Raw genomic sequence first — 24844 nt, forward strand, 5'->3', positions numbered from 1 at the left:
TTTAAACCATGTAAGAGTTTAAATATTCAGTTCAGTACTCTAGATGGTGTTAACTGCAATGCCTGGAAATGCAGTATTGTATTTGGAAAGCATCTAAGCAGGAATGTGGCACACCAAAGCACAGCACTCTTCTCTTTCTCTTTTGGGACAGTTTTCAGGTAGGGAGGTTTGAAAGGGATCACACCCTGTAAAAACACACATTCTTTCTTCTGATGTTGCTGATACTGCTCCACATGGTTCCAACTATGAAAATATACTCAAATAAATGCTTACTTAATATCTTGGATTTTACTCTTCTAGTTGTAAAGTCGGATTCTGTTGTAGAATTAAACTTGAATATTTTCAGTTTCAATTTGGCAAGCCAAATAACAACTCACCAGGCATATTTGTAGGTCAGGTTTTGTCTTCCCATCATGAGGCTCTGATTAGACCTTGTCTTCTTCAACATGACCAAAGCTTGAGCCAGGTCTTTCTGTCCTGAGAGAACCTATCTCAAAGGAGAAAAGGAGCCAGGATTACTGTGGTGGAATTCTGTGGTGGAAGCCTATGACACTGAAGTGATACATGCTACAAATAAATCCTCAAAATTACTTCTTTTTAATAGTTTTCACCCCAAATCATTTCAGCAATCCCATTACATGACTGCCCCATCAGCAGCTGTCTTGGCATGAATGAAGGGTCAGAGAAAGTGCCTGGAGGGAGGAAGATATTTGTAAAAACCAGGTTTCCATGCTCAGCAGGTCCATTCTGCCCATGTGCTGCTGAAGTTGGCTTTCCAAGGCCTTGAGGGCACATCCTGCCTCTCTACCATGCACATTTCCTGTCCTGCTTCACAGGATGGACAAGACAAAACCCCTCGTGCTCCAAATTCAGGTTCAGCCTCACAGGGTGAGAACTTCTCACCTGGAACCGAAGTCATCCTTCTGCTGGATGCCTGACCCTCACTGGCCTGAGTCTCCATGAACAGCACTTCCAGCAGTGCCACCACGTCTATAGATCAGAGCTTAATTAATTTCATATATACATTTATATACATATAAACGAGAAAACAGCTAAATGATTGCCTGCAGCAATCCTAGCCAGCTCCTGCTCCACAATAACAATCTGCTGTCATGTATCAGGCTCTTTTAACAGAGAGACAAGCAGGAGCAGGGCCAAGGAAGCTACCTCAGTGTGTCCCAAGCGAGAAAGCATCTGGGGCTTGCAACAAAAGCTCTTGGTCGTGGGTGAATGCAGTGAACAATTCCCAGTGCAAAGCACTTATCTTAAAAGCACAGCTTTGAGCACACAACATAAATCAGAATTCTGAGTGCTTCTCATCCCTTACTTTTCTCAAATCCTGCTGGAGGGGTACAGAAAGCTCAAGTTACCGAGCACCAGAGCTGCTGATCCTCAGCAGGAGTGAGCAGCTCCTGCTCACTCATAACAACTCCCTGACCTCCTCCAGCCACAGCCTGCTCTCCGTGAGCACTTCTGACATGACCCTCTGCAGAGGCCCAGGACTGCAGAAACCACAGCTTTGATGGGGTGATGGAAAGTCCAGCCTGGCTGATGTCTCACGCTGGTGTGGAGGTGGAAGAAAGCTCTTTTCCTTGTTGCCTCAGCACCTCAGAAACTCATTGTGGCTGGGGAATGTGCAGAGAATCAGACACGAAGCTGCTGCTTTTACCCTCCTGATGAACTTTTTCTCTCATTTCCATTTTCATTGAAATATCAATTTGCATTTATTAAAAAGCTCTTACCCTCCTCTCCAGAAAAAAAAAAAAAAAAAAGGAAAAAAAAAAAAGAACAACCACCCTGATCTAAAGAAAGAGATTGGTTTACATAAAATCCTATTAGTTTAGCTGATTGCTTCCAAAACATTTCTGAGAAAGACTTCCATTACCATACAAATGGTGCTGGGCCTTTTGCAGGCTAACTGCTAGAAAGCATAATGATTTGGGCAAATATTCATCAAGGCAGCTGCTGCTGGGAGCGGGTGTGAGCCTGCTGCACACCAGGGAAGGAAAGAACAAGAAAGAGCTGCTCTCCTCCTCCCTGAAGGCAGCAGCTACACCAGCCCCTGCCCTCTCCCCATATTCCTGCAGCAGCACCCCAAACACACAGGGAGCACACCTGTGGAGCCAGGAAAAACGAGGAGTCCAGAGGGAAAGGGGAGGCTGGGAGAGGAGGAAGCACTGGCAGCCCAGAGTGAGCGGAGCAGGGGCGGGAGCGTGCCCACCGCCTCGGCCGAGCGCTGCATTCCTCCTCGGTGTCATCATTTCCCCCTCCTCGCTGGAATAACCACGAGATCCCACAGGCTCTTCTGGCCCGTGGAGCCAAGAGAACTAACAGTGCTGGAGGTTTATAGACCCCTGTGCAATCAGCTTTTGGAGGTGTTGGCATCAAGTCAATCCTGATGCTCTGAGCAACCTGACCTTGGTGAAGATGTCCCTGCTCACTACAGAGGGATTTGACCTTTAAAGGTGACCTTTAAAGGTCCTTTCCAACCTGATCCATTTTGTGCTTCTGTGATCCCTGAGGCTTGCTGGTCACCTCTCTGGGATTGCTGGGTGATGTGAAAACAGCCAGGAGCGAGGACATCACCTTGGTGGCCCCCAGGCATTGTGGTGGGCAGGAGGTTCTCTGGGTTTCTAAAAGGGAAGATCCCCACTGAAGGTCTTGCAGAGTCTGCAAATATTTTGCCAAGTCAGGGCTTTTGAGTGACTGGATAACCACGGTTTCTGCTGTCATGTGGACGATGTCTGACCCTTTCCTGTAAAGGTAAAGCCTTTCTTGAGCACTCCCCAGGGATGCTTTTTGTGACTCAGACAGCCACATGAACAAAGCAAGGATCCAGACCTAAAACACCACCATAAATCTGGTGAAGATCCCAAATCTGGGAAAAGAGTCTGCACAGAGCTTGTTTTTGTACTTTAACATCAATTATTGCAATCACCTTTGGGAGAACAAACATCTCATTAATAGCTGTCATGGGATGCAGTAACAACCTCAGTAAGTCTGTAATGCAGAAAGCCACAAACAGCTTCATTGGCCTTTAAGAAAAAAATGTATGGGGGGGGAGAAATATCAGTGAGGTCTAAAGATGCAGCATGAGAGAGCAGTAAAAATTTAAACATTCAGCAGCTATTCCACTTAACATTTATAGGCAATTTCCTATTCTAATAAGCCAAAATGAAAAAAAATAATAATAGAAGAGCTATGGTACCAGGGAGATATCATCAACCACTGCTGAAAATAAAATAAAACATCAAATCCCTAGGACTTTTCATCAAGGGGGTGAGTGAAGGGAACATACCAGTCCTAAGGTTGTGTTGCAACTTCCCTGAAAGCACCTCCCAGTCTCACACCACCAGCTCCAGGCAAATGAGTTCTAATTGCCCTGTTTGAGTCTGACCAGCTCTGGTAACCAGGGGTCCTCACTCCCAACCTGTTTCAGGAGCTCTGTGTGGAAACAAAACACTGGGGAATGTGAGGAGAAGCTCTTCCATCTCCAGCATCTCAGCCACCAGTGATGCAGCACAGGCTGGGCTGTTAAGGAAAGCCCCCCAACAGACAGTGGAGGTGTTGATTTTACAACAAACACCCAGTTAATTCAGCAGCTTTGGGAAAATTTTCCCAAAGATACCTTTCTCCTCAATTTATAATTTTCTAAAGACTTAGGGGGGTCAAAATGGCACCAGAGCTGAGCAGGGACCTTTTTTGCTTTTTTGACTGAGGTGACACAGCACAGAGGGACCATCCAACAAAAGAGACTTGGTCACATCTGGCCTTAAGCCTGACTTGCAGAGGAAGCTGGAGGGATGGATGTGCCCCTGTGTTTTTGCTGTTCAAGGTCATCAATCAGCTCAGTGTAGCACTGCCAACACCAACAGCAACCTCTGTGTGTGCCCCCAGCCACGACAGGAGAGCACAACACCCCTGGCAGGGCCGTGGCTGCTCTTCAACCACTGCACCTGCCTGAGTAGAGGGATTGAACCTGGTGAGTCACTGTGGTCCCTTCCAACCCAGCCCGTTCTGGGACTCTGCGATCCTGCTTTCTGGGAAAGCAGGACTAGGATTGACCAGCCAGGCTGAGCCCAGGGGCAGGTCCCAGACCTGACACAGAAGGTCAGCAGGTGCAGAGGGACTACCAAAAACACAGTTTCCTTTGGCTGCCTGCTCCCAGCCTGGGGTGTGAACAAGGAGCAGCAGACAAAACAGCTTTCTCCTTCCTTGCACTTCCAACCCTGCCCACAATTTTCCAGCTGCAGCCTGTCCCTGATGCCATGGGAGAAGCAGAGGAGAGCCAAAGGAAAAAACAAAAAAGCCCTTTCTGAAGACACCAGGCCAGTTGTACACTGGGAGGGAAGCCCTCACTGATGTGAGACCCCTTCCCATCTGCTCCATGGAGGTGACTGGCCGAGGCAGCGGAGCGTGAGATTTGATTATAATTATTGTCTTAACGCAGAGCTGGAATTGTTCCGAGCACATGGAGCTTCTGGGAACAGGCAAACATCCAAAATAATCTTTGGGCTGCAAACTCAGTGACGAAGAGATGGCATAAACCGACAGACATCACAAAACCCTTTGGAGTCTCTTTCCCATCGAGCAGGGTTATCCCTGTCAGTCTGCAATTTCACCTCCAGACAGTTCCCACCTTCCTGCTGGCCTTGGCAGACACGTTGTCTTTCAACAAGAAAAAAAATAGGTTTATCAAGGGACCATAAACCAGCCCAACCCAATTAAATCAAACCCTGTGGCTGCCGGGCTGTGCTTCTCTTCTCTCTGCAGTCGATTCTGATCCGGTGCCTGCCGTGCAAAACCAGCGACACTACGGAGTGCAGCAGCACAGTTAGGACCAAAGCCCAAACCTGTAAAGGTATTTAGGTGGCAGTTGACATCTAAACATCTCTGGAGTGACATGCACCTCTTGGAGCAGAAGTAGTTTTTTTACAGAGGAGAAACCACCTCTATTCCCATGCATATTCCTGAGAACTCCTACACAGCTCTGGGTTGAGCAACACCTGTAGCTCAGGTTGTGGGAAGCCAGAGGCAGGGGGCCCACAGTACCTTCCCCAGCCACTCTTTTTTCTCTTAAGCTCCAGAAGTTGGAAGGATTTATCACTCTCCTGCTCCTCATTAAATAAGCCTGACTTCCTGGAGGCCGTGCAAAGCTTTCAGCAGCACACGGGAAATTAGAGCTAACGGGTTTGCTGGAACATTTCACACTCTGCATCCTTGGGAAAGGACATTTCCAGCAGTCCACTCCACACCATCAGCAGATGCTTTTTGTCTGCTGGGTACTTCCTGGTGGTAGAGCAGAGCTTGGTGAGCCCCAGTGGGGATTTTACACAATAATTGGCCAGTGTGCACAAGGCTTAGGAGTTTGACTGCTGGCACCAGTGAAGCAGGATTTGGCTGCTCCCCCTGAGTCTTGTTAATACCCAGACATGCAAAGGAATCAAAATGGCTTATGATATTCCAGGTGGGCAAAGCACTGTGCAGGGTAGGAGCTCACAAAAAGTCGATCCAGGAGAATTAGTGTTTCTTCTGGCTGCTGTATCCTGCCTAAGTCCTCAAGGAGTTATTTCACCATAGCATCTGTAAAATGGGCTATGAAATTCCTATTGTGCTGACTTGGCCATGGGTACCCCTGCAAGGGAAACTCACTTAGAACACCCTTCAGAGAAATTCAAGGTTGCAATGGACAAGAACAATCTGCAAGCATGTTGTGTGGGCACTGCTCTGAGTGAGGAATGAAAGTCCCTCTCAATGCCTCTATGTTAAATCTTCCTTTTTGTGCCTCTGCAATAATGCATGGCCATATTTCCCTCTTCCAGCGTGCTCCTTCTGAAGCACATTTCCTCCTGGCATTTGGAAGAACAAACAGCAATAACAAGTGTGAAACCTCTGTGGCCTTGCCATGTGTGAGCCAGCCTCCCTGCTGGGAAAGGTTCTAGGAAAGGCCATTCTGGACAATAGGAGCAGGTGCTGCCAATATTCTGTTCTAACCTTTTTGTTGAGTGCAACATGTTTTTGTTAATTTTCCTGCTGTGGCAGACCTGAGAGCCCTGGCTGCTGTGCCAGGCTCCTCTCCTGGCCGTCCCACCTTGCTCTGATTCACTCAGCCTCTGGGTTCTTGCACATCTCTATTACTCAGAGAAAGCCCTGTCTGCTGATTGCAAATGCTGAACAGCTTAAAGACTTTTATATCTGATTAAGCACTTTATAAGTCTGTTCATGCAAGTATCAGGCCAAATTTCCTTATTCTGTAGGCATAAGAATATTTTTTTTTTTGCTTAGTTCAATAAAGCCATTTGTATTCATCTCTACTGATTCCACTATTGTTTTCCCTTGCTCAGCAAGATGTATATTACAGTTTGTTTAATTGTGTGTTTGATCTTTACTACTTAACCAGCTCTATTTATCATTACAATGCATCAGTACATTATAAAGCTTTCAGGCACATTTATCAACATAACAAAGCTCCCACTACAGAAGAGTCCTCCAGGGAAATAAAGCAACAACAACAACAACAAATACTTCAATGCAATTCACTTAACAGTACAAATATTTGTAATTACAAAAATCTTTAAGAGTGCTTCTTCCATAAATGGCGTATTTTACTTAAAATTGCTTTTATAATGTGATTCCTCCCATGTATGCAACTGATGAGTTCCTCAAATTAAAGAAAGCAAGGCCAAATTAGCTGCTTTCTCATATATTCCCTCTTGCTAATGTGAAGGCAGAACTCAAGTTCACTGATGTGCTACTGAAAATTTAGTTACCCCTAATAAAGTGAATTTAAAACATTTAAAAACCACTAGTGGATGATTAATAACTAATAAATACATTACAGTGTGAATGCAATGCTGCAGATAGCTACAAGCAATGTGGGAACCAAGCCTACAACAATCAATTAACTATTGATTGTAATCCCTGTTAATCATTGATTAACCCTTTACAAATAACAAATACATTACCCTTATTGTAAAGTGGGACCACCAGGTTCTTTTACATGGCTCTTCATGTTTCTCATGTCCATCAAAGACAAATAAATGTTGTCAATTTATTTTAATTCCATAAATATAGATATATATATATATAGGATTCTTGGAAAATCTGGTTTTTACTCCATTAGCAGGTTTTTTGTTTTTTGGTTTTTTTTGCTTTTGCCTCATAGGAAATTATTGCAAACTGAAGGGCATCCCAGGAAGTTAGCTGAAAACTGTCATCTCACCTGATCAATCACAGTATTAAAACAGCCAGAACTCTTTGAAACCACAAGAACTAAAGGCAAATTCATGAAGAGAAATCTTAAAATATCAGCACTAAGATTCTGAAGGCAAGTACTCAAAAATTAGCAAATGCAAACCTGTGATATTTTAAGAACATCAGTGTGGCCACATGAACGTTGTGATGCTGCAGTGACCAGCACCATGCTGCATTTTCCATAGGACTGCACAGAGCCTTCCACTCAGAAATCCACTAGCCTTCCATCAGAAGACCAGTTAATTAATAATTAATAAACGACTGGTCAAAAATCTGTTTCACATCTACTGCTTTTTTCTAGACCCAATCTATTGGCATTATTATTGTGCCTAATTTTAACACTTAGACTTTAATGTCCAGTCTGCCAGTGGCACATAGAAGGAAAAGAAATTAAACACTGCCCATGTTTCTCAAAGTTCCAGATTCCCACCACATTCCAAAACACAGTATATCAGATCATCATTTTGGGGCTTTCCAAGCAAAATCATTGCCAAAGAAGGGGCAGTGAAGATGCCACAGAAGCCACTGCAGGACCCAGGTGTGCAGGGGATGAATTTCATGTCCCAGCACCTCTGAAGAACAGGTACCACCACCCAAATCCAGGTAGGCTCAGCAGGGCAGTGGGGTGCATGGCTGCAGGGATTGTCAGGGAATTGGACAAGGGTAGGACAGGCTTGGCTGTGTGTGAGATGCCTGAAAGGAGCCAGCCAAAAGAGCTGCTGTCATCACAGAGAGGGAACTGGAAACTTCCCTGCAAGGGCCCCTGGAAGCTATTGAGGAAACAAAAAAAAACCTCCAGACCCTGATGGAAATCTGTAACTTGAGACATCTCCAGTAGGCAAAAGCACAAGGATGTATTCCACAGAGGACAAAATCTCACAGAGTCAGAATAACAAACAGCATTATCTATGTCCCAGCTTTGGAAAATGCCAAGGGTGTCTATGTTTCTCCTCTGATTTTCTTTGTTTCATTTTTTTTCTCCCTTATTTGTGCCTGTAAAATATTTGGAGAATGAATTATCCAATATTCATACATTTGTTTATAAATAAAATAATTTACAGAACTCCTGTCCTGAACAGACCCCATCTGTAATTTAAGAAGGGAAATGACACCTGATCTGTGATTAGCAGGGGAGCCAGTACAGGCACAGCTTTTTAACAGTGAATTCTGTGAATTTAACAGTCCCACCAGGTTGGTTAATACCTTATCCTCTTTGTAGAAACCCAGAGCACTGGGAATATTTCTCTGTCTGCTCTGGGGTGCCCTGACCCCCAGGGGAGCACTGACTTGGACCCTCATTCATTCATATTAAAAGGGAAAATAATCTAGGTGTTAGCTCTTAATGGAATAGTTTAGTCTTAAAAGACCTTGTACCAAGAGATTGTGGCCATTTTGTGCCTTTTAATGAAAAGCTGCCAAACTCACAGTAGTGAGGGTGTTTCACTGATAAGAAATAATGAACACCTGAGTCCAAACATGAGCTACTGTCTCAAGTGCCTTCAATCCAGACCCAGAGAAACCCACAGCTGGTACCCCCACACCTCTTCAAACTCTGGGACACCACGGCAAAATCTGCTGCCAACCTGGAATGACCAACCCGGCAATAAGAACAGGAGCATTTACAGACTTTCGAAGGGAAGATGCTCCATGCACAGTACCTAAACACGCCGGAATACCTTCTAAAAAATGACCTCGATGGAAAGCCCAGCCCGGTTCTCCCGGGGGATCCCCGCGGCGTTTCCATGCACAAAGTGCATTTTGCCACCTAGTGGCTACCGCGGAGGGACCTCGGTGTCCTGAGCCTTTGTCACCGTCAGCCCCCACCCCTCGGGAGGGAAACAGCAGAAGATTAAAAAAAAAATAAATAATAAAGCCTATATGACAGGCAGAGATGGCCCGAGATCCGAAATTTAGCCGATAAATCAGCAGAAAACTCGTGTACCGCAGCCCGGGCGCTGCGGAGCCAGGACGCGATCCCGGCGGGGAGCGGGAAGGAATTGTGAGAGGGGAATTGGAGAAAACAACAGCTCAGTCTGACCTCGATCCTACTGCAAAATGCAGGGCTTGGCACGGGACGAGCTGAGATCATCCCTCCAGTGCGGCCGAAGTTCGGGCTGGTACCGCAGCCGCCCCTCCACCAGCCCAGGGCTGCCGGGGGGGAAAGGAAGGAAGGACATCGATCCCATCGCCTTCTTCCCCTGGATTTTCATGTATTTAACTTGCTGAGAAGGTCAGGCAGCAATTTCTATCCCCTGATATGTTTTGCCAAGCGAAGGCTACAGCAGGCAGTGCAATTCTGAAAGTCCAGACCCCTGGAATGATCGCACTGAAAAAGCATTTTAAAACCCCCAATATATCACAAACAAAACTTTCTACCCAGGAATCTACATCCCCAAAGGGATTTCAAAGGTTGATGGAGCTGAGCCTAAGCAGCTGTTTAGGAGCGCTTCCAACATCTGGAGTTTTAAACCTCACAAGAATAGATTTTGGGGGTGAATTATCAGATGTGGACTATCAAAGAAGTTTTTCAAAAATAGCTCTGCAGGTTGGAGAAGTTTCATCCTTCTGTGTCCTCTAGGGAGAGATTTGATGGGGCTACATGTACCTGGAGAGAGAGGGGATAAGGAGCAGCACACTGAGTTACTCTTCTGGATGACATTTTATTTCTACTCTGTGCAACTCCTAAGTAGCAAAGCCACTTTGAAACCAGAAAATTAAAGAATTACAATGAGAGGTTTACTCTGCACACACTCAGATCTGCAGAGACTCTCTCTGGTTTGCTCCACTGTAATCTCAAGCACTTAACTGGAAAAGCTCCATGCATGAGGAGCTATTCCTCTTAGGATTTCACTTAGGTCACTGAAGACAAGCAGAAGAGAGAGCCCAGACAGATGAATCTAGATTTGAGAGCAGCCACCATCTAATGGCTCAACAGCCTTTTTCAAAGGGAAACTGTGGTGTCCCCTTAGTTCTGAACTCTGCTGTGTCACACAAACATCACAAACTACTGGGAGCCACTGCAGCTCCACTGACAATTAATTGCAGTTGAAAACTGAAGAGCTTTGGGGATCACTGTGACATCAGAAACCTTATCCCACTCCCAGCAAATTTGGATGTAACACATAAAGAGAGTTCTCCAAATGATGAGGTTCAGTCCAGACCCTGTGTCACTTGGAAAGGCATTCACAGGAATGACACATTTTGCTCCAGGACACATCTAAAAATCCAAGTGGTGCATGTGCCACAATCCAAGGGGGAACAATTTAATAGTGCTCTTTGAACAGAATCAAGACTTCTATTTTTCTGTTAGATAGGATCAGAACTCAGCCACTAGTTACATGATGCAAAACCATGCCTTTTTCTTTAAATTTACGGAGGTTGAAAACCTCTGAAATGAGCTCTGAGTCACAGTGGAGGTTTTTCACTCTTACCTGTGCTTCTTGCAATATGAGGGATGTGTCCTGCACTGAAAATGGCTGGTCTGCAGGAGGAAGAGAAAAAAGAAAAAGAAAGCTACAGCTGTTTAGAATATGAATACTTGAAAACCTCATTTCAGCCATGAGTTTCAAAGGACAGGCACTCCATGCTGGGAATGGGAAGTGATGGCCTTGGAGCAAATTACAAAGTGCTGCAAATTAAAGAGACAAAAAATCTATCACCAGAACTTCATACACAATAAACACTTTTCACATACACTAGGGCTTGAAAAAACATGAGCAAGCAAACAGCAAAATGAAGTAAAACTTGTATCAAAAAGAGGCTGGAAATCCCCTGACCCCGTTTCCACATGGAAACCACTGGTGCTGATAACTGCAAATGTGTCACTGGAAAACACCACCAGCAGATTTTCTTTCTGTTGTGGTTTAAGAGCAGTAAAATGCAGCACGGACTTAGCTTTACATGAGGGCTTAACCAAAATCCTACTGAACAGCAGCAGGGACTTAAATGGGATTTACTCTGGTGCTTTTAGGTGTGCTGAGGAGGAAGTTTGCTGCTTCCCGAGGTCCCAGGGATGTGGATGGGAGCTGACAGCTGTGTTGGAGGCAACTGGCTTGAGAATTCAACACATTGCATCGGGTGGGACACTTTGAAAATGGCTAGAGGGGTTTGGAAACACAAGTCTGGGATGTCAGCTCCTCAGGAGATTTATTTTTAGATGTTGATTTGCTGCCCTAACTCCTAGAGTTTATCTGGGGAGCCAGCTCTGTAAGCTTTTCCCAAACTCTAGAAGTTCTCTGTTTACACAGCACAGACAAATAAATAACACTGTCACACTGACACATAATTGTCTGCTTCTAATATGCTTCACGTCAAATGTGACACATATTTGTGTCACAAAAAGGTGACACAAAGGTTATTGTGACAATTTAAGCTATGATCTTGCTCCACTTCATTGCTTTAAATCTTTGACCTTTGAGACATTTGATTTTGGGGTTCTTCCTTACTTTATTTCATGAGCCAGCAACTCCTTATCCTTTTTAGGCAGCATAAGAAGGAAGGGGGGTGGATGTGTAGTTGAAGTCTGTGTAAGTAACAAATATCTTTGAGGGACTGGCACACTCAGAGAATTATCTGCGTCATCTTGGGCATGTCCCAGATGCCTCTAACCATCCCAAGGACATAGTTTAGTCTGTTTATGGTGGCCATGACACCATCATGACACCCCAAATAAACAGTGCTGCTTCAAGAAAACACTCCATTATGGCTCTGAGCAGAAGTGCAAAGGCAAAGCAAAGTGCTGAGACCAGATATGAGGAGGTTTATTTGTTCTTGTGGTACAGAAAATGAAGGAAGGAAACTCCAGATGACGATCTGCATTTAAAAAAAAAAAAAAAAAAAAAAAAAAAAAAAAAGCAGCTGGGTGATCCCAAACCCCAAACCGGATACAAAAAAAAGTAATATACAACATGGGTTTAGCATGGGTTTAGGGAGGTGGTGTGCAAGGAGGTCAGCCAAGGAGAGCTGAGTCTGTGTCAAGCTGAAACTCACAGATGGAAAGTGGAACTGCCTTCCAGAAAATGGAAGAATTCTAGGGGTAGCATTCCAGGTCTCCCAAAGGCTAGAAAGGGCCAAGGAAGGACACGAGGCAGATGTTGAGGGGCTGATCTGAAGTGTGAGACCCAGGAAAGGTCCATTCTGCAAGAGGCAGACACACAAAGGGTGCAGATGGTGGATGAAAGGAGCAGGACCACTCAGTGTGGAGCTCTGGCTGCTGATGAGGTGCTACCTGGGCAAAGAAGGACTAAGAAGATTAATTAATTTCCTCGAGCACTTGTGACTTTGAAGGAAAATAGTTTACCAAGGAAATTGGAAAGCTGATGGAGGGAAGAAGAGAACAGCTGAAAGACTGAGATCAGAAACCCTGAAATTCCATCTGCAGGAGATAACCGTATTGGACTATGTCATTCCAAAGGGCAAAAATACAGAGACACAAAGAAAGTGTGCATGGAAGCAACTGGAAAAGAAAACAGATGAATAACACAGTTTGTTCCTCCTGGAAGATGTGTCACTGACCTCAACACAAAGGCAAGATGGCTAAAATGTGACATGCTCACTAAATTCAAGCCAGCCTACATGACCTCATGTTTAACATGAAACAATAACTGGAATTTAGAGGCAGGGAAAGCCAAATTAAATAAAGCCATTTAAAAATTACACTGACAGTCATCCCGTTTAAACAAGCTACTAAAGGAAACAGCAAAAAAAACCCGCCCATCACTTGACATTTCCACATAAATACTAGAAATCTTTCTGAAAGATTTACTGAATTCAAAACATGGTATCAGGTTTAAGGAAGACTCACATCACATATCACACTTAACAGCTTTAATTGGTGCTCAGACAAATGATCTAATACTACACTCTGCCCTTGAAACTACTGACTTTGACTTTTTTTTTTCCAATTTACAAATAGTAAGGTTGGAGTGAACTGAATAAAGGAAATATAGGTTGTGCTGCCCTGTCCTTCAAGCAGAACAACCAACACTATGAATCCACTGAAATGAGAGGAGAAAACCCTTCAGTCTGAGGCAAGGAGCAAGCTGGGAACAGACAGACTGCAGCAGTCAAGGTCATTTGGAAAGCCAGCCTTAATCATCTGAGGTGGAAACTGGACAAGAAAATTTGGCATTTTTAAAAAAAAAAAAAAAAAAACAAAAAACCCCAAACCCTGTAATAAGGGGAAAAGCCTTGAAACTTGTTTAAAAAGAATTTAAAGTGTTTTATCCTGCATGGAAAAAAAGCCTCTAGTTGTTGGTTTGGTTGAAATCTTGTACAACATTTAAACAACATTCTCACATTCTGGATTATAAAAACAAAGTTATATAAAAAACCAAAAGGACCCAAACACAAAACAAAAACCCCAACCCAAGCTGCAGAGACTTCAGGACTGAGTCCCAGGACCTCCCTGTTGACAGAGAACTTTTCCTAACCCCACTTAGACTGTCATGTACCAGCATTTCTTTAACATTTCTCCTTCCACAGCATTTTTTGCTTATAGCCATTTCCCCAACTCAGCCTTCAGTTTTAAGCTGAAAACATCAAGGCACTCAGATTTCCTCTCCTATGAGTCCTGCACACCATCAGTGAATTTGAGAGCCCATCTCTCCTATGACTTCAGCTCCAGCTCAGTCTTTTGAAAATGTCTGACCAAAATTACTCGCAAATGTAACAGGACCTGTTTATCACCTCTGATCCACTCTGAGACCCACCAAAACCACCGTGCCAGATGAATCTGCCACCACACTGCTCCCTCCCACAGCACCACTCCTCAGTCCCACCCTGAGTCCCTTTGCTGCTAAGCTTTTTGTTTGATTTGCAACCACTTGGTTTTGCACTTGCACAACTGGCACCTTTCTGCCCATTCTTGGACAGCACCGAATTTTTGTGCCACCCCAGAGCCTCCTGTCACCCTGCTGCTGCCTGCAGCCTTTGAGTCAGCAGCATTTTTGTCATCCTTAGCCTCATTCTTTGTCAAGACCTGCAATTCAAATAATGCCACCAAAAGCAGATCATGTTTAAGGCAGGCACATCAATCAAACTCCTCTTTCAGCACTGCCTCAGGTCACCTGTAGCCTGTGCTGCCATCATCTTCTCCACTCTGTATTTTCCCACTAAGTGCATCTTCTGCTGTCTACACTTATTTAGCACATCCTTCACCAAACGGAGGAAAATCTCATCACTACCCAATAAAAGCAGTCGTAAAAGAGAGAAGGTTGCTCTGGCTCAACAGTCTTTTGTTTATTATGGGCCACTTTTCCAATCAGTCATTTACCCCAAGTCTGGCTTTTCACTACTTTTCAGATCATAGCCCAAAGTCAGTGTCCATCAGTCTTGTCCCTGCCCAGATGGCTTTTCCTTTCTGAAGCAGGAAACTGGATTACTCTGCTCCAGTCAGACCGAGAGATAACCTCAAACACCAACATAAAAACACTGAACATGCATTTCAGGCTCAAATCCTGGAAATATTTTGTGCTTCTGAACTGATCCCAAGAAATGCACACAATAAATACCATTTCCAGTTCAATTATCAATCCACTAGGAACAAAATGTACTTACTTAAACAAGCCATGTCCAAACGATGCAAGGAACACTCCTGGTTTTTCCTTGGGAAATGGGGCTGCAAATGTGGCTGTCAGCAATTCTTGGCAGCCAGATGTTCAATGTTTGTTTTACATATGTTAAAGAAGCAACTTGAGTCTGACAAAGCAGCATCTTAAAATATGAATTACCCAAGAAATATGAAATCCCACTTCAACAGAAGGAGATTGCATTTGGTTTTTTGCAAGTTTTTGGCCTCAAAGATCTTAGAAGTGTCTTTGCTGGGGTAACTCGCAGCTTTAGGGCTGTTTTCTGTTTTGTTTCACAGAGGGAACAGAAACAGTTTTACCATCAAATAAATTATAATAGATGACATTTTTAGCTCTAAATGTTCAAGGCAAAAAACTTCCTCTCTTCCACAGATAAAATTTCACTGTACATTGTGCTCTCTGCATAGAGACCCACAAATTTCAGAGTTTTGTGATTTGCAGCCTCTTACCCTTTCCCGAACTGAGGTGGAGGCTGCTCTGCAAACCTTTCCACACATCCCATAAAACCAGCTCACCACGTTTAGGTGGATGCTCTGTGCACACTAATAGTGAAAAAAGAGACAACAGACCACCACGAAGGTTCCTGTCCAGGTTCAGTTTTGCCCACCACGGATTTCCCTCCTGAAGCAGCTAAACTTTTGTCTTTTTTTTTAAAACTTTGCAGGGATGAAGAATGTCTTACCCAGGAGCACAGGAAAGGTTTGAACAGCATCCAGCTGGAATCTAACCTGCCTTGAACACAGTTCTGCCTGTGCTCAAAGAAACAAACTCCTTCCATAAGGCAAATACAATTACATCCTGCTGCAGCCTTCCATCATCACAGAAACAAATAAAACAATGGACACTTCTCGTGTTGGACTTCGGCAAAAGACATTTATTATTATTATTACTGCTGTTGTTGTGTTGCTGTTGTACCTCCTCTGCTCTGCCCACAGTGGTGGCATAAATGCTGTTACCACATTGTAGCTGATGATGCCGGTGTACAAATCAAAATCCATCTTAATTTCAAACTCCATTAGAAACACAGGAAAAAAGATCAACATTTACGAAATGTAAAGGGAAAAATGGTATGGAAAGAATTATTTTTTTTTTATTTTTCAAGCTTCCAAGACAGTATTACAAACAACAGAGAGCAAAGTAAAGCTAGAAATGAAATACTTGACAGCATCTGTTTAAAAATTACAGCTAAGAAACCTAATAAAAGTTGAATAAACAGTTACTAGAAATAAAAATTTTTACACATATGATATTTGTCTGGGATTTTTATTTCTTTAAAATAATTCATACAAATGGTTACAGTCACAAACATGATTTTAACCAAAAATATTGCTAGCCTACCACATTACCAGGAAGGAATCAATGTAGGCAATGAAATGCTGCTACTTTTCAGTAGTCTAGTGCCTTTTCCAGATACCACCAATAATATATACTTTAACTGGTGACAAAAAGCACAATGCTCGTTTATACAAAACCTTTTTGTTTTCCTCAAAATCTCTTTGCAAGGTTGTCTTCATTTTGAAATAAGGGAATTCATGCCAAAATTAGGAGAAACTGTTTTTCTTTTGTTTACTAAATTATTCTAAAAAATAAGACAAGCAGGTAGAAAAAACAATGCACTGTGTGGCGTAGAAAGAAAAATGGGAAAAAATTCATTGTCCTGAGAAGTTTGCCAACTGCCTCATTTTTGGGCATGTTTGAAAATATAAAAGAAAGGATTTTTAATCTCAAAACTGGTTTGCTGAATGCCTCCCTTATGTTTTTCCTTGTTGACAGCTAAGCAAACAAACCCTTTTTAATGTTCTAGAAACTGTACACAGACAAGTACATTCATGATATAATTAACTACTAACTTCTCTTGCTTAACAAAGAACCCATAGGACACAGAAACAGTGAATCAGTCCACTGGACAGGGACAAACTACAATTTATACGGAGGAAAAAAATGTTTCCAAATCTTCTTTTTGTCTCCCACCTTTTCCTTTTATACTGTATATTGGACCAGTTTCTAAACCAATAATCGTCTCCTCCTGTAAGTTCATGGTTTTGCCTTTGATCAAAATCCAGGGTTTTGTTTTGTGTTGTGTTGTTTTCCACGCTGGGGCTGACGTCTCCGCTGCTGGGAATGCTGTTGTTGGCTACAATTGGTCGCTCGGGTGGTCTCTATCAGCTTCTGGTTTGACAGTTTGGCCGGGGGAAGGAGCATGGGGCGGGTGGGCTACAGCAGGGAGGCCGTGTGATAGAGACATGGGGTTGGGGACTATTCCTTCTACTGCTGCAGGTATGCCAGTGGAAGCCACGCTGACAACGCCCGGGGGATACCTGCTGGGAGGAGAAAGCAGAGCGCACATTAAAACCAGGAGCTGACTGAGCAGAGAGTCCTCCTGTGGGGGGACCAGCTGTGGGTTTCTCTGGGTCTGGATCGAGGGCACTTGAAACAGTATTTCATGTTTGGACTCAGGTGTTTATTATTTTTTATCAGTAAAACAGTCTCACACTACTGTGAGTTCTGCAGCTTTTCATTAAAAGGCACAAAATGGCCAACAATCTCTTGTTACATGGTCTTTTAAGACTAAACTATCCCATTAAGGACTGACACCTAGATTATTTTCCCTTTTAACCCAATAACTGATCCCACAGAGCCCACAATGCAGACTTTTTTGCCCAATTACAAAATGCCACCCAAACCCATGAAGAAGAAGGAAGAAGAAGAAGCATGAAGAAGAAGCTCAGGACAACACCCTATGCCCTCCATCTTGCTTCCATCCACAACATAGCAAAAATCCCAAAAGCTAAATTTCTCACCAAGTCATACAGCTACACTACTCTCTATAATCTATTTCACATTTTTGTGGATTCCAGTCTATCTTGAAGTGCGGGAAACTTTCTCCATGAATGAGGGTCAAAGTCAGTGCTCCCCTGGGGGTCAGGGCACTCCAGAGCAGACAGAGAAATATTCCCAGTGCCCTGGCTTTGCACACCCACCCTGCCTCCTTCTAGAGCTGCAGAGATTCTTCTTTTGCTTTCAGACCAGTTAGAGACACAGAGGGTTCAGCTCCAGGTGAGATGCCACATGCAGATGCTGCTACATGAAGCAAGGGATGCTGTATTTTAACCAAATGAGACAATAAAGTTTGCCAGATTGTTTCTTCAGATTTAATAGCGGGAGTAACAGCACAGCAAAGGAAACCACCTTCAAGTTTTGCTCCTCTCAAAGCATAACCTCAACAAGAAGTAATTCCAGCTGGATCCATGCAATATATTCTCTACAACGTTTCCTTTTTTTCCCTCCTTCATTTTCATGTAGGAATTTAAAATTTTCATTGTTGTGGTTTTAAAAAGTATTTGTTTACACTATTTTTGCAGTCTTAGCTTCCTGACAGCTCCCCAAAAAGCCATGACACCCACACACCAGTAAGATGAGAAACTATTGCACCTGAGAAACCTTTTCAGCAGCAAACTTGCCACAGCCCTTGTCTGAAGGAGAACCAGTGCCCGTTAGCACAGAAGTGCTTTAGGGAAACTACAATGAAGCGAAAGAAATGCAAATACAAAACTTATGGATGGTTTTAAAGATTTCTTCCTCTATCTGGACAAACACTGAGCCTAAATATTTTATGCATTCAGCTAAAGAATCATCCCCTGATTCAGCTCGATTTTATGATGGTTCTGATGTTATCAGGCTAAAAAAAATCTTGCAAATCTACTGTTCCAATCACAAACTTCAGATGTAACTGATGAATACTGGTACTTCACAGTGCTGTACAAAAACACCTACACATGGATTTAATAAAAATATATGTGGTTTTTTTAGTCAAATACCTCAATGCCTATTTGCAAATTATGTCACACTGGCCACTTAGCACTGACCCTCTGCCTCCCCTCCTCATCATAAAGTCGCACACTCCTCCCTCATTTCCCTCATTCTCTCCTGCTGTACCCTGCCCATCCAAGTATCCTGGTGAGGGCATTATCCATCTGAAAGCCTGAACACAAAAAACCACCACTCACTGCAGCTTTTGCTTCCCAAGTATTTACACAGAACTATGTGGGACAAAAGGCACTTGTCAAGCTTCTTTTCAAGTACATTATTCTGCTGTTGATTTTCTCCTCATCACAGCTCAATGCATCAGGGAATTTCACCCCATTTCTGCATCTTTTCCATGGTGATACATATTTTTGCTACTCATCCCAAGTTCCCTCAAACTGGCAGAAAATTAGTGCAGAACTTAGGCAAGACTCAGGAGAAAAAAGCTGGATGCAAGAACACTGACTTGTTTTTTTGCTTCCACCACAGAAACATCACGGGAACCACTTTTGGAAACACAGAACCAGAGGGGCTCGGCAGGACTGACATGGCACAGGGACAACAGGGACACCACACACTGGTCTGGTCATCCTGGCAAAGACTCCTACACACCACAACACTGACTGCAATCTGGGATGGGTAACGAGGCTGTGACTGATCACACCACCTGCAGGCCAGATAACTTTGTTCCCAATTGTACACATATTTACAGGGCTTCCTATGCTAATTCCCTCTCCACAGAGGTTCCTTGGAATTAATTTGCAGTTGCTAATGGAATTAGTTGCTTGTTTCAGTAACTTCATTTGAATCTTATTAATCAAATTTGCTTCAATGCCTATGAAAACTGTCAGACAGTATTGTTTTACCTAAATTTAATTTTGAAACAGCTTTTCTGTTATTCTAGGTGCTTTGCAAGACACACAACACGACACAAATTTCCATTTAAAAGTCCAACACTGCAGCTGTTCTCAACACACAATCTCTACTTTCTAACAACATATTCCCTGAGTATCAACACACCAGAGCTGGAAAAAAGTCAAGGAGAAGAGCAACTTCTTCAATTGTGTTTTCCTCAGGAAGAAAAGCCAGAGCCTCCCCTTGTGAAAATGGACAGTGCTGGATCAGGAGCACTAACTTACCTTGTGAGCACACTGAACATTTCAAACTGCACATCTGTAATTCCACTCTGAACTCCAAATATCCAAATATATGTATGTAAGGACATTCCCATGGACATCAAGTCATAATCACCAGGATTTTACCTGCCAGCACCTCACCTGAGGTACAGGTTTCCTACAGACTTTTAGTAACATCCAGAGGCCCCACAATTGTTTTTCTTGTCCTAAAACTACACAGTGGCAGCAGCCATGCTCCACTAGTACATGATAATACCATGCTCCACAGAAACTGTACTTGACCACTCCTAACCCTGCTTTGCAATCCTTTTTCTGTAATTTCTGTCCCTTTTTCATCATCAGTGTTGCTCAAATCCTGTCTCTGAAAGGGCATATAAACTCAAGCCTCTACCCATGAGCATATGTATTCTATATAACTTTCCCTTTTGCTGCTATTTATTGCTTTTCTAGTCTTTCCATTTTTTCTGTTCTTAACCAGGAAATACATCCTCTCCAGCACTTCATGAAGTTCCCCTCTATGTTCTTCCTCTGGCAGCAGTAAGTTGAAATGATTTCCAGGTAGTATGTCCACTGAACTAAATTTTTGTGAAAGCAGAAGTGAGCAGCTATACCTCTGAATTAATTAATACTCTTTTATCCCCTTCCCCTGTGTAGTCTTAATTTAGGAGGAAAAATACAGTAGCCCCCTTAATTACAACAGATGGGCATTATTAATTTCTGTTTTACTCTCATCTATCTTTTAAATGGCAGATGCACCTTGAACTCACTATATTAAGCTCTGTTAAAGAAACTGAGTCTGTCCTAGAAGAGCTGTAATTGTTAAGTGCACTCTGTTATCATGCACTGAATCTGAAAATCACCAGTGAAGAACCTCAACATGAAGTAACTCCTGAATTAACCAACATCCAGCTATTCTCATCCAAGCACCTCTTCAGTACTCAGGTATTCATAGAATCATGGAATGGTTTAGGATGGAAGGGACTTTAAAGATCATTTTGTTCCAACCCCCTGCCACGGGCAGGGACACCTTCCACTAGACCCAGGTTGCTCAGAGCCATATCCAGCCTTGTCCTCCACCTGTCAGGAGGCAGGAAGATGTGTGCAAATGTCTATAAATGGTACAACCACTGTTACTGGCTGTTGAATTTCTCTGTGCCTATGACCTGCCTGCTCTGTGACACAAGAAGTGGCAGGGGGCTATTTCACAGGCAGATTAGTAACAAACACATGGTGATAACACAAGATCAGGGTATGTTATGCTGCTTCACCAAGACCACTACGAATAATTCCTCCTCAGGAGTATTGCTGATCTTTACTCATGGGAGAGGTCCTGTTTGCACGACCTTTAGTGCTGATAGGGTGTCTTACATTTCACACAGTCAATGGTTTTGTGTGCCCCAGAATATGATGATATTCAGATGATCTAGATTACAATCTGCTGACTAATGCTGAATGTTCTGGGCTTATGATAACATCTGATAATTTGAGATTTCTGTTCTACATCAAAATACAAGTGAATTATATATCCAAAATAAAACAGCCTCGTTAGTTTTAATTTACCAAAAGAGGTATCTGCATTTTTTAACATATCAATTATTATCCTAGGTCTTATCTTCTAATGCAATTACTTGAGTGTGATACAGTTATGAGCACATCTGAAACATTGGACTGTCTGTGAAAGACTCCAGAACTCACTTAGCTCAACATCATCTTGGATCGCAAAGAAAATATGGAAAAACTTGGTTTGAACCATCAGTTCAAATGCTGTACTTAATCCAGGTAGGAATTAAGCATCAGCAAACACTGCTAATGAAACCAATTTCTTCATAAAACCTGAGCTTCAAGTGATGCAGATTTTGCACTTCACACAGTAGTAACTGCCTTTACCCACATTCAAATACTATTTTATTGCCCCTCCAAAAAGCTTTTAGCATTTATTGTATAACTATTAACTCCTGCCTCAAAATTCCTGAAATTAGTTCCATTTTGCATTTGAAAATAATTAGATCATAATTTTACAATAAATTTTCTTTATCAAAAAAATGGACTGAAACAATGTCTTAAAAAGCCACTCAGTTCTGTGTTTATCCTGCTTAAATTGAATACATATGGTCTTTACCTTGTAAATCATTAACTCCCCCAAACATTCCTAAGTTAAAATTAATTTCTGGCTGCAAAGCCTGCTTCTGCTGGACTTGTGACCCCCAAAACGAGAACAAAAAGCTGCATTTTATTTGGGCACAGACCCCTGTTCTTAACTGCCATGACAGGGCTGGAGTTATTACCTCCTGTCCAGCAACACCTGCCTTTAAGCCCCAATTACATTCAGCCATACCCTCACTACTCCAAACTGAAGTCCAAGAAACCAGATGCTGTGTGAACACGTGTGCTTGAGCTTCTCATTTAAGCAAATAAAAACACCCTTCTTAGATATTTAGGGCTATTGGCATACTTCCAAAAATAAACATCCTCAAGTGCTGTGATCACCAAATCCAAGTTATTCCTTTCCCTTGGTGCACTTATGGCTCCTGATGTGGCAGAGGGTGGTGACACTCATCCCTGACACCCCTCCATCCCTTTCTGATGAGATTGTTCCAAGTCACTGGGACAGGATAACTTTGCTTCACTTCTCAGGAGGGCACAGCTGGGCTCCCATGTGGAGTAACACAAAATCAGGAATCCCCCCTCTACTAAAAGTATGGGGAGTCCTCCTGAAGAACAACAAAGGTAAAGCAGATGCATGAGCAAGGACAGTGGAAGGATGAGGATTAGGATAATGAGGTATGACAAAAGAGTGAGAGGACTGCACTGCCCCTTTCCTCAAGGCATTGAGTTAAGCTGGCATTTGGAGCTTTCTGCCACTTTCATCCTACTTATGTGTAAATAGCATATTGGAAAATACAAAAACTGCAGGTGTTTTTCATAAAGAAAAATTGTCTGAAGATGGCTACTAATAAGAATCTGCTGCTAGAAGAGCTGCTAGGGGTAAAGGGACAGAAAAAGGCCCTGGAGCAAACAAAATAACTAAGGACTGTGCATGTAAAAAATTGCCCCCTTCTATTAATTATTAAGACCTGCTTTCACAGTTGACTGAGAATACATCGATCAAGTCTCTCAAATGCTTCTGCTTAAAAATTAAACATATAATTTAGAAAAAGCTATTTTAAACGTATTTTCATAATCACCACAGGCTGTTGCACTGTTTTCAATATTGAGTTACTTGTTCTCTCTTGTGTCTGTAGGCCACAAAACAATGTAAGTTTATTACTGAAAGTCTTTCTGTAACCTACCGATGCATCATTACCTTCAGAAAAGGAATGTAACACTTCCACTGCAACACTGGAGAAGACCAGAACTGTTTTACTTGAATATACAAATACATATTGCTCACATACTAACCCAAGGAAAAAAAGACTGTAAGAGGATTTATAGTCAGACACAGCATGACTGACATCAACTAGCAAAACAAGATTATTCTCCTGAACACAACGATTACAAAACCAATATAGCTGGTGTGCAATGCAAAAGCACTTCAATCATTAATAGGAAGGTCTTTTATCTATTCCTGAATACCTACACTGAATTATGGAGGTATTTCTTCTACCTCTTCAGCACACTTACCTGTATGCAGCACCATTAAGCTCTGGATGAACAACTCCAGGGTCCATACTGGCCCAATGTGTAGCTGCAGTCAAGTGATCTTTGTTAACACAGTTTTTCAGACTGTCTGGAATACGACCTAAGATGAAGCAAGGAAAAATAAATAAAAATGTATAAAAATTGTGTGCCTTATACTCTTAGTATGTCTATGTTAAAAATACTTAGAAATATTTGTGTATTTAAATCAATACATAAAATGACACTAAGAGCTTGTTTCTGATTCTTGCTGTAGCCTTTTGCCTGGGACTTAGGTAATAATGGCTGAAATGCTCTGCTTAATTTTGATTTTCCTGTCTCTCTTCATCTATTGTATACAGGGTCTCAGTAGAACCAAAATCAGTAAGAGTTATCTTTCCAAGAAGCTGTAACTTGGATATAGAGCATAGCTACCAATCATATTCAGTAATCTAGCCCCCTGCTTTCTGTCCTTAACATCACTTTCCTCCTTTTCTTTCCACCTGTAACAGCAATTAAAAGCACTCAATTCAGAATTCTGAATGGAATTGTGCCATTAACCTGAATACGACCAACTCTTATTCCCTGTTCTCTGAACTTTCCCTTCTTCATCTAAATTGCTCTTCACTTTCATTTACTGCAATGTATTAATCCTCAGCCATGCCTTTCATTCCTACATAAAATGAAAATACACCAAAATTTCCTCTCTTCACTTCTTCAAAACCTTTCCTTAACCTCTGAAGTACAGCTGAAGTTTTAAGACTGGAAAATCTGTCAGCCTGATTCAGCACACACTGGACAAGCCTGTGACTGTCTTCTGCAGAACTATCTTCAGCCCTGCTACAAATGACATGAGCAGATCCAACACAGATTTCCTTCATAGCAATAGGAATGTTTCCACCTATTTTAACAGGAGAGAGATCAACTGGAGCCTGTGTCGTTTCTGACATCTGTTTTAATGTGTCTTCACTGAAGTTCCATCTTACAGTGCATTTGCACAGAGGGGCAGAAAGAGGTAATTCTGAGTCCACCCCTGCCACTGCTGGCAGTGGAATCCCAGAAACCCTTTCAAAAACTGACCATGCTTCATCATTAAAGAACTCAGCCTTCTGTCTCCAGCTTCCTACTGGAAATTTGATTAAGGACTTCACTATCTCTGCCTGCTCTTTCCATCCATCAGCCTGGCCACCATGGGGCTGTAAAAAACCTTTTCACAGAACTGCTTTTCATGCAATGAATACCATCAAATAGGTGTTACTCCATAACTTCAGCTGATGTCCCTGAATCCATCACATCTCCTGTGCACAAGCTGAAAGGGCTTTTAGCTCAGAACTGAACAAGGTGAGGTACATGCCCCATTACAGGTGAATTCCAACCATCTAGAAATCATCTTCAAATTGTAGCTGAAATACACATCCATCTAAACTTCTGCCAGAACTGTCCACA

General features: G+C 42.7%; 1 protein-coding gene across 9 annotated transcripts in view; it reads right to left on the minus strand.

Moving 5' to 3' along the window:
* Positions 1-15913: 15913 nt before the first annotated feature.
* The window catches only part of CTBP1 (C-terminal binding protein 1), a 237330-nt gene continuing 228399 nt past the window's right edge, over positions 15914-24844 (minus strand). For 7 of the 9 annotated variants that reach the window (XM_041468513.1, XM_041468595.1, XM_041469176.1 and 4 more), the window contains 2 exons: positions 23405-23522; positions 15914-17164 (listed from right to left, as the gene is read on the minus strand). In XM_041468513.1, the coding sequence (XP_041324447.1) occupies positions 16978-17164; positions 23405-23522 (305 nt within the window). In that variant the 3' untranslated portion in view covers positions 15914-16977. The remainder of the gene's footprint in view (positions 17165-23404; positions 23523-24844) is intronic. The other 2 variants (XM_041468671.1, XM_041468838.1) reach the window with 1 other exon arrangement.

This window comes from Pyrgilauda ruficollis, unplaced genomic scaffold (genome assembly GCF_017590135.1).
Source record: "Pyrgilauda ruficollis isolate IOZ18807 unplaced genomic scaffold, ASM1759013v1 scaffold1, whole genome shotgun sequence".
In the NCBI taxonomy this organism is placed as follows: domain Eukaryota; kingdom Metazoa; phylum Chordata; class Aves; order Passeriformes; family Passeridae; genus Pyrgilauda; species Pyrgilauda ruficollis.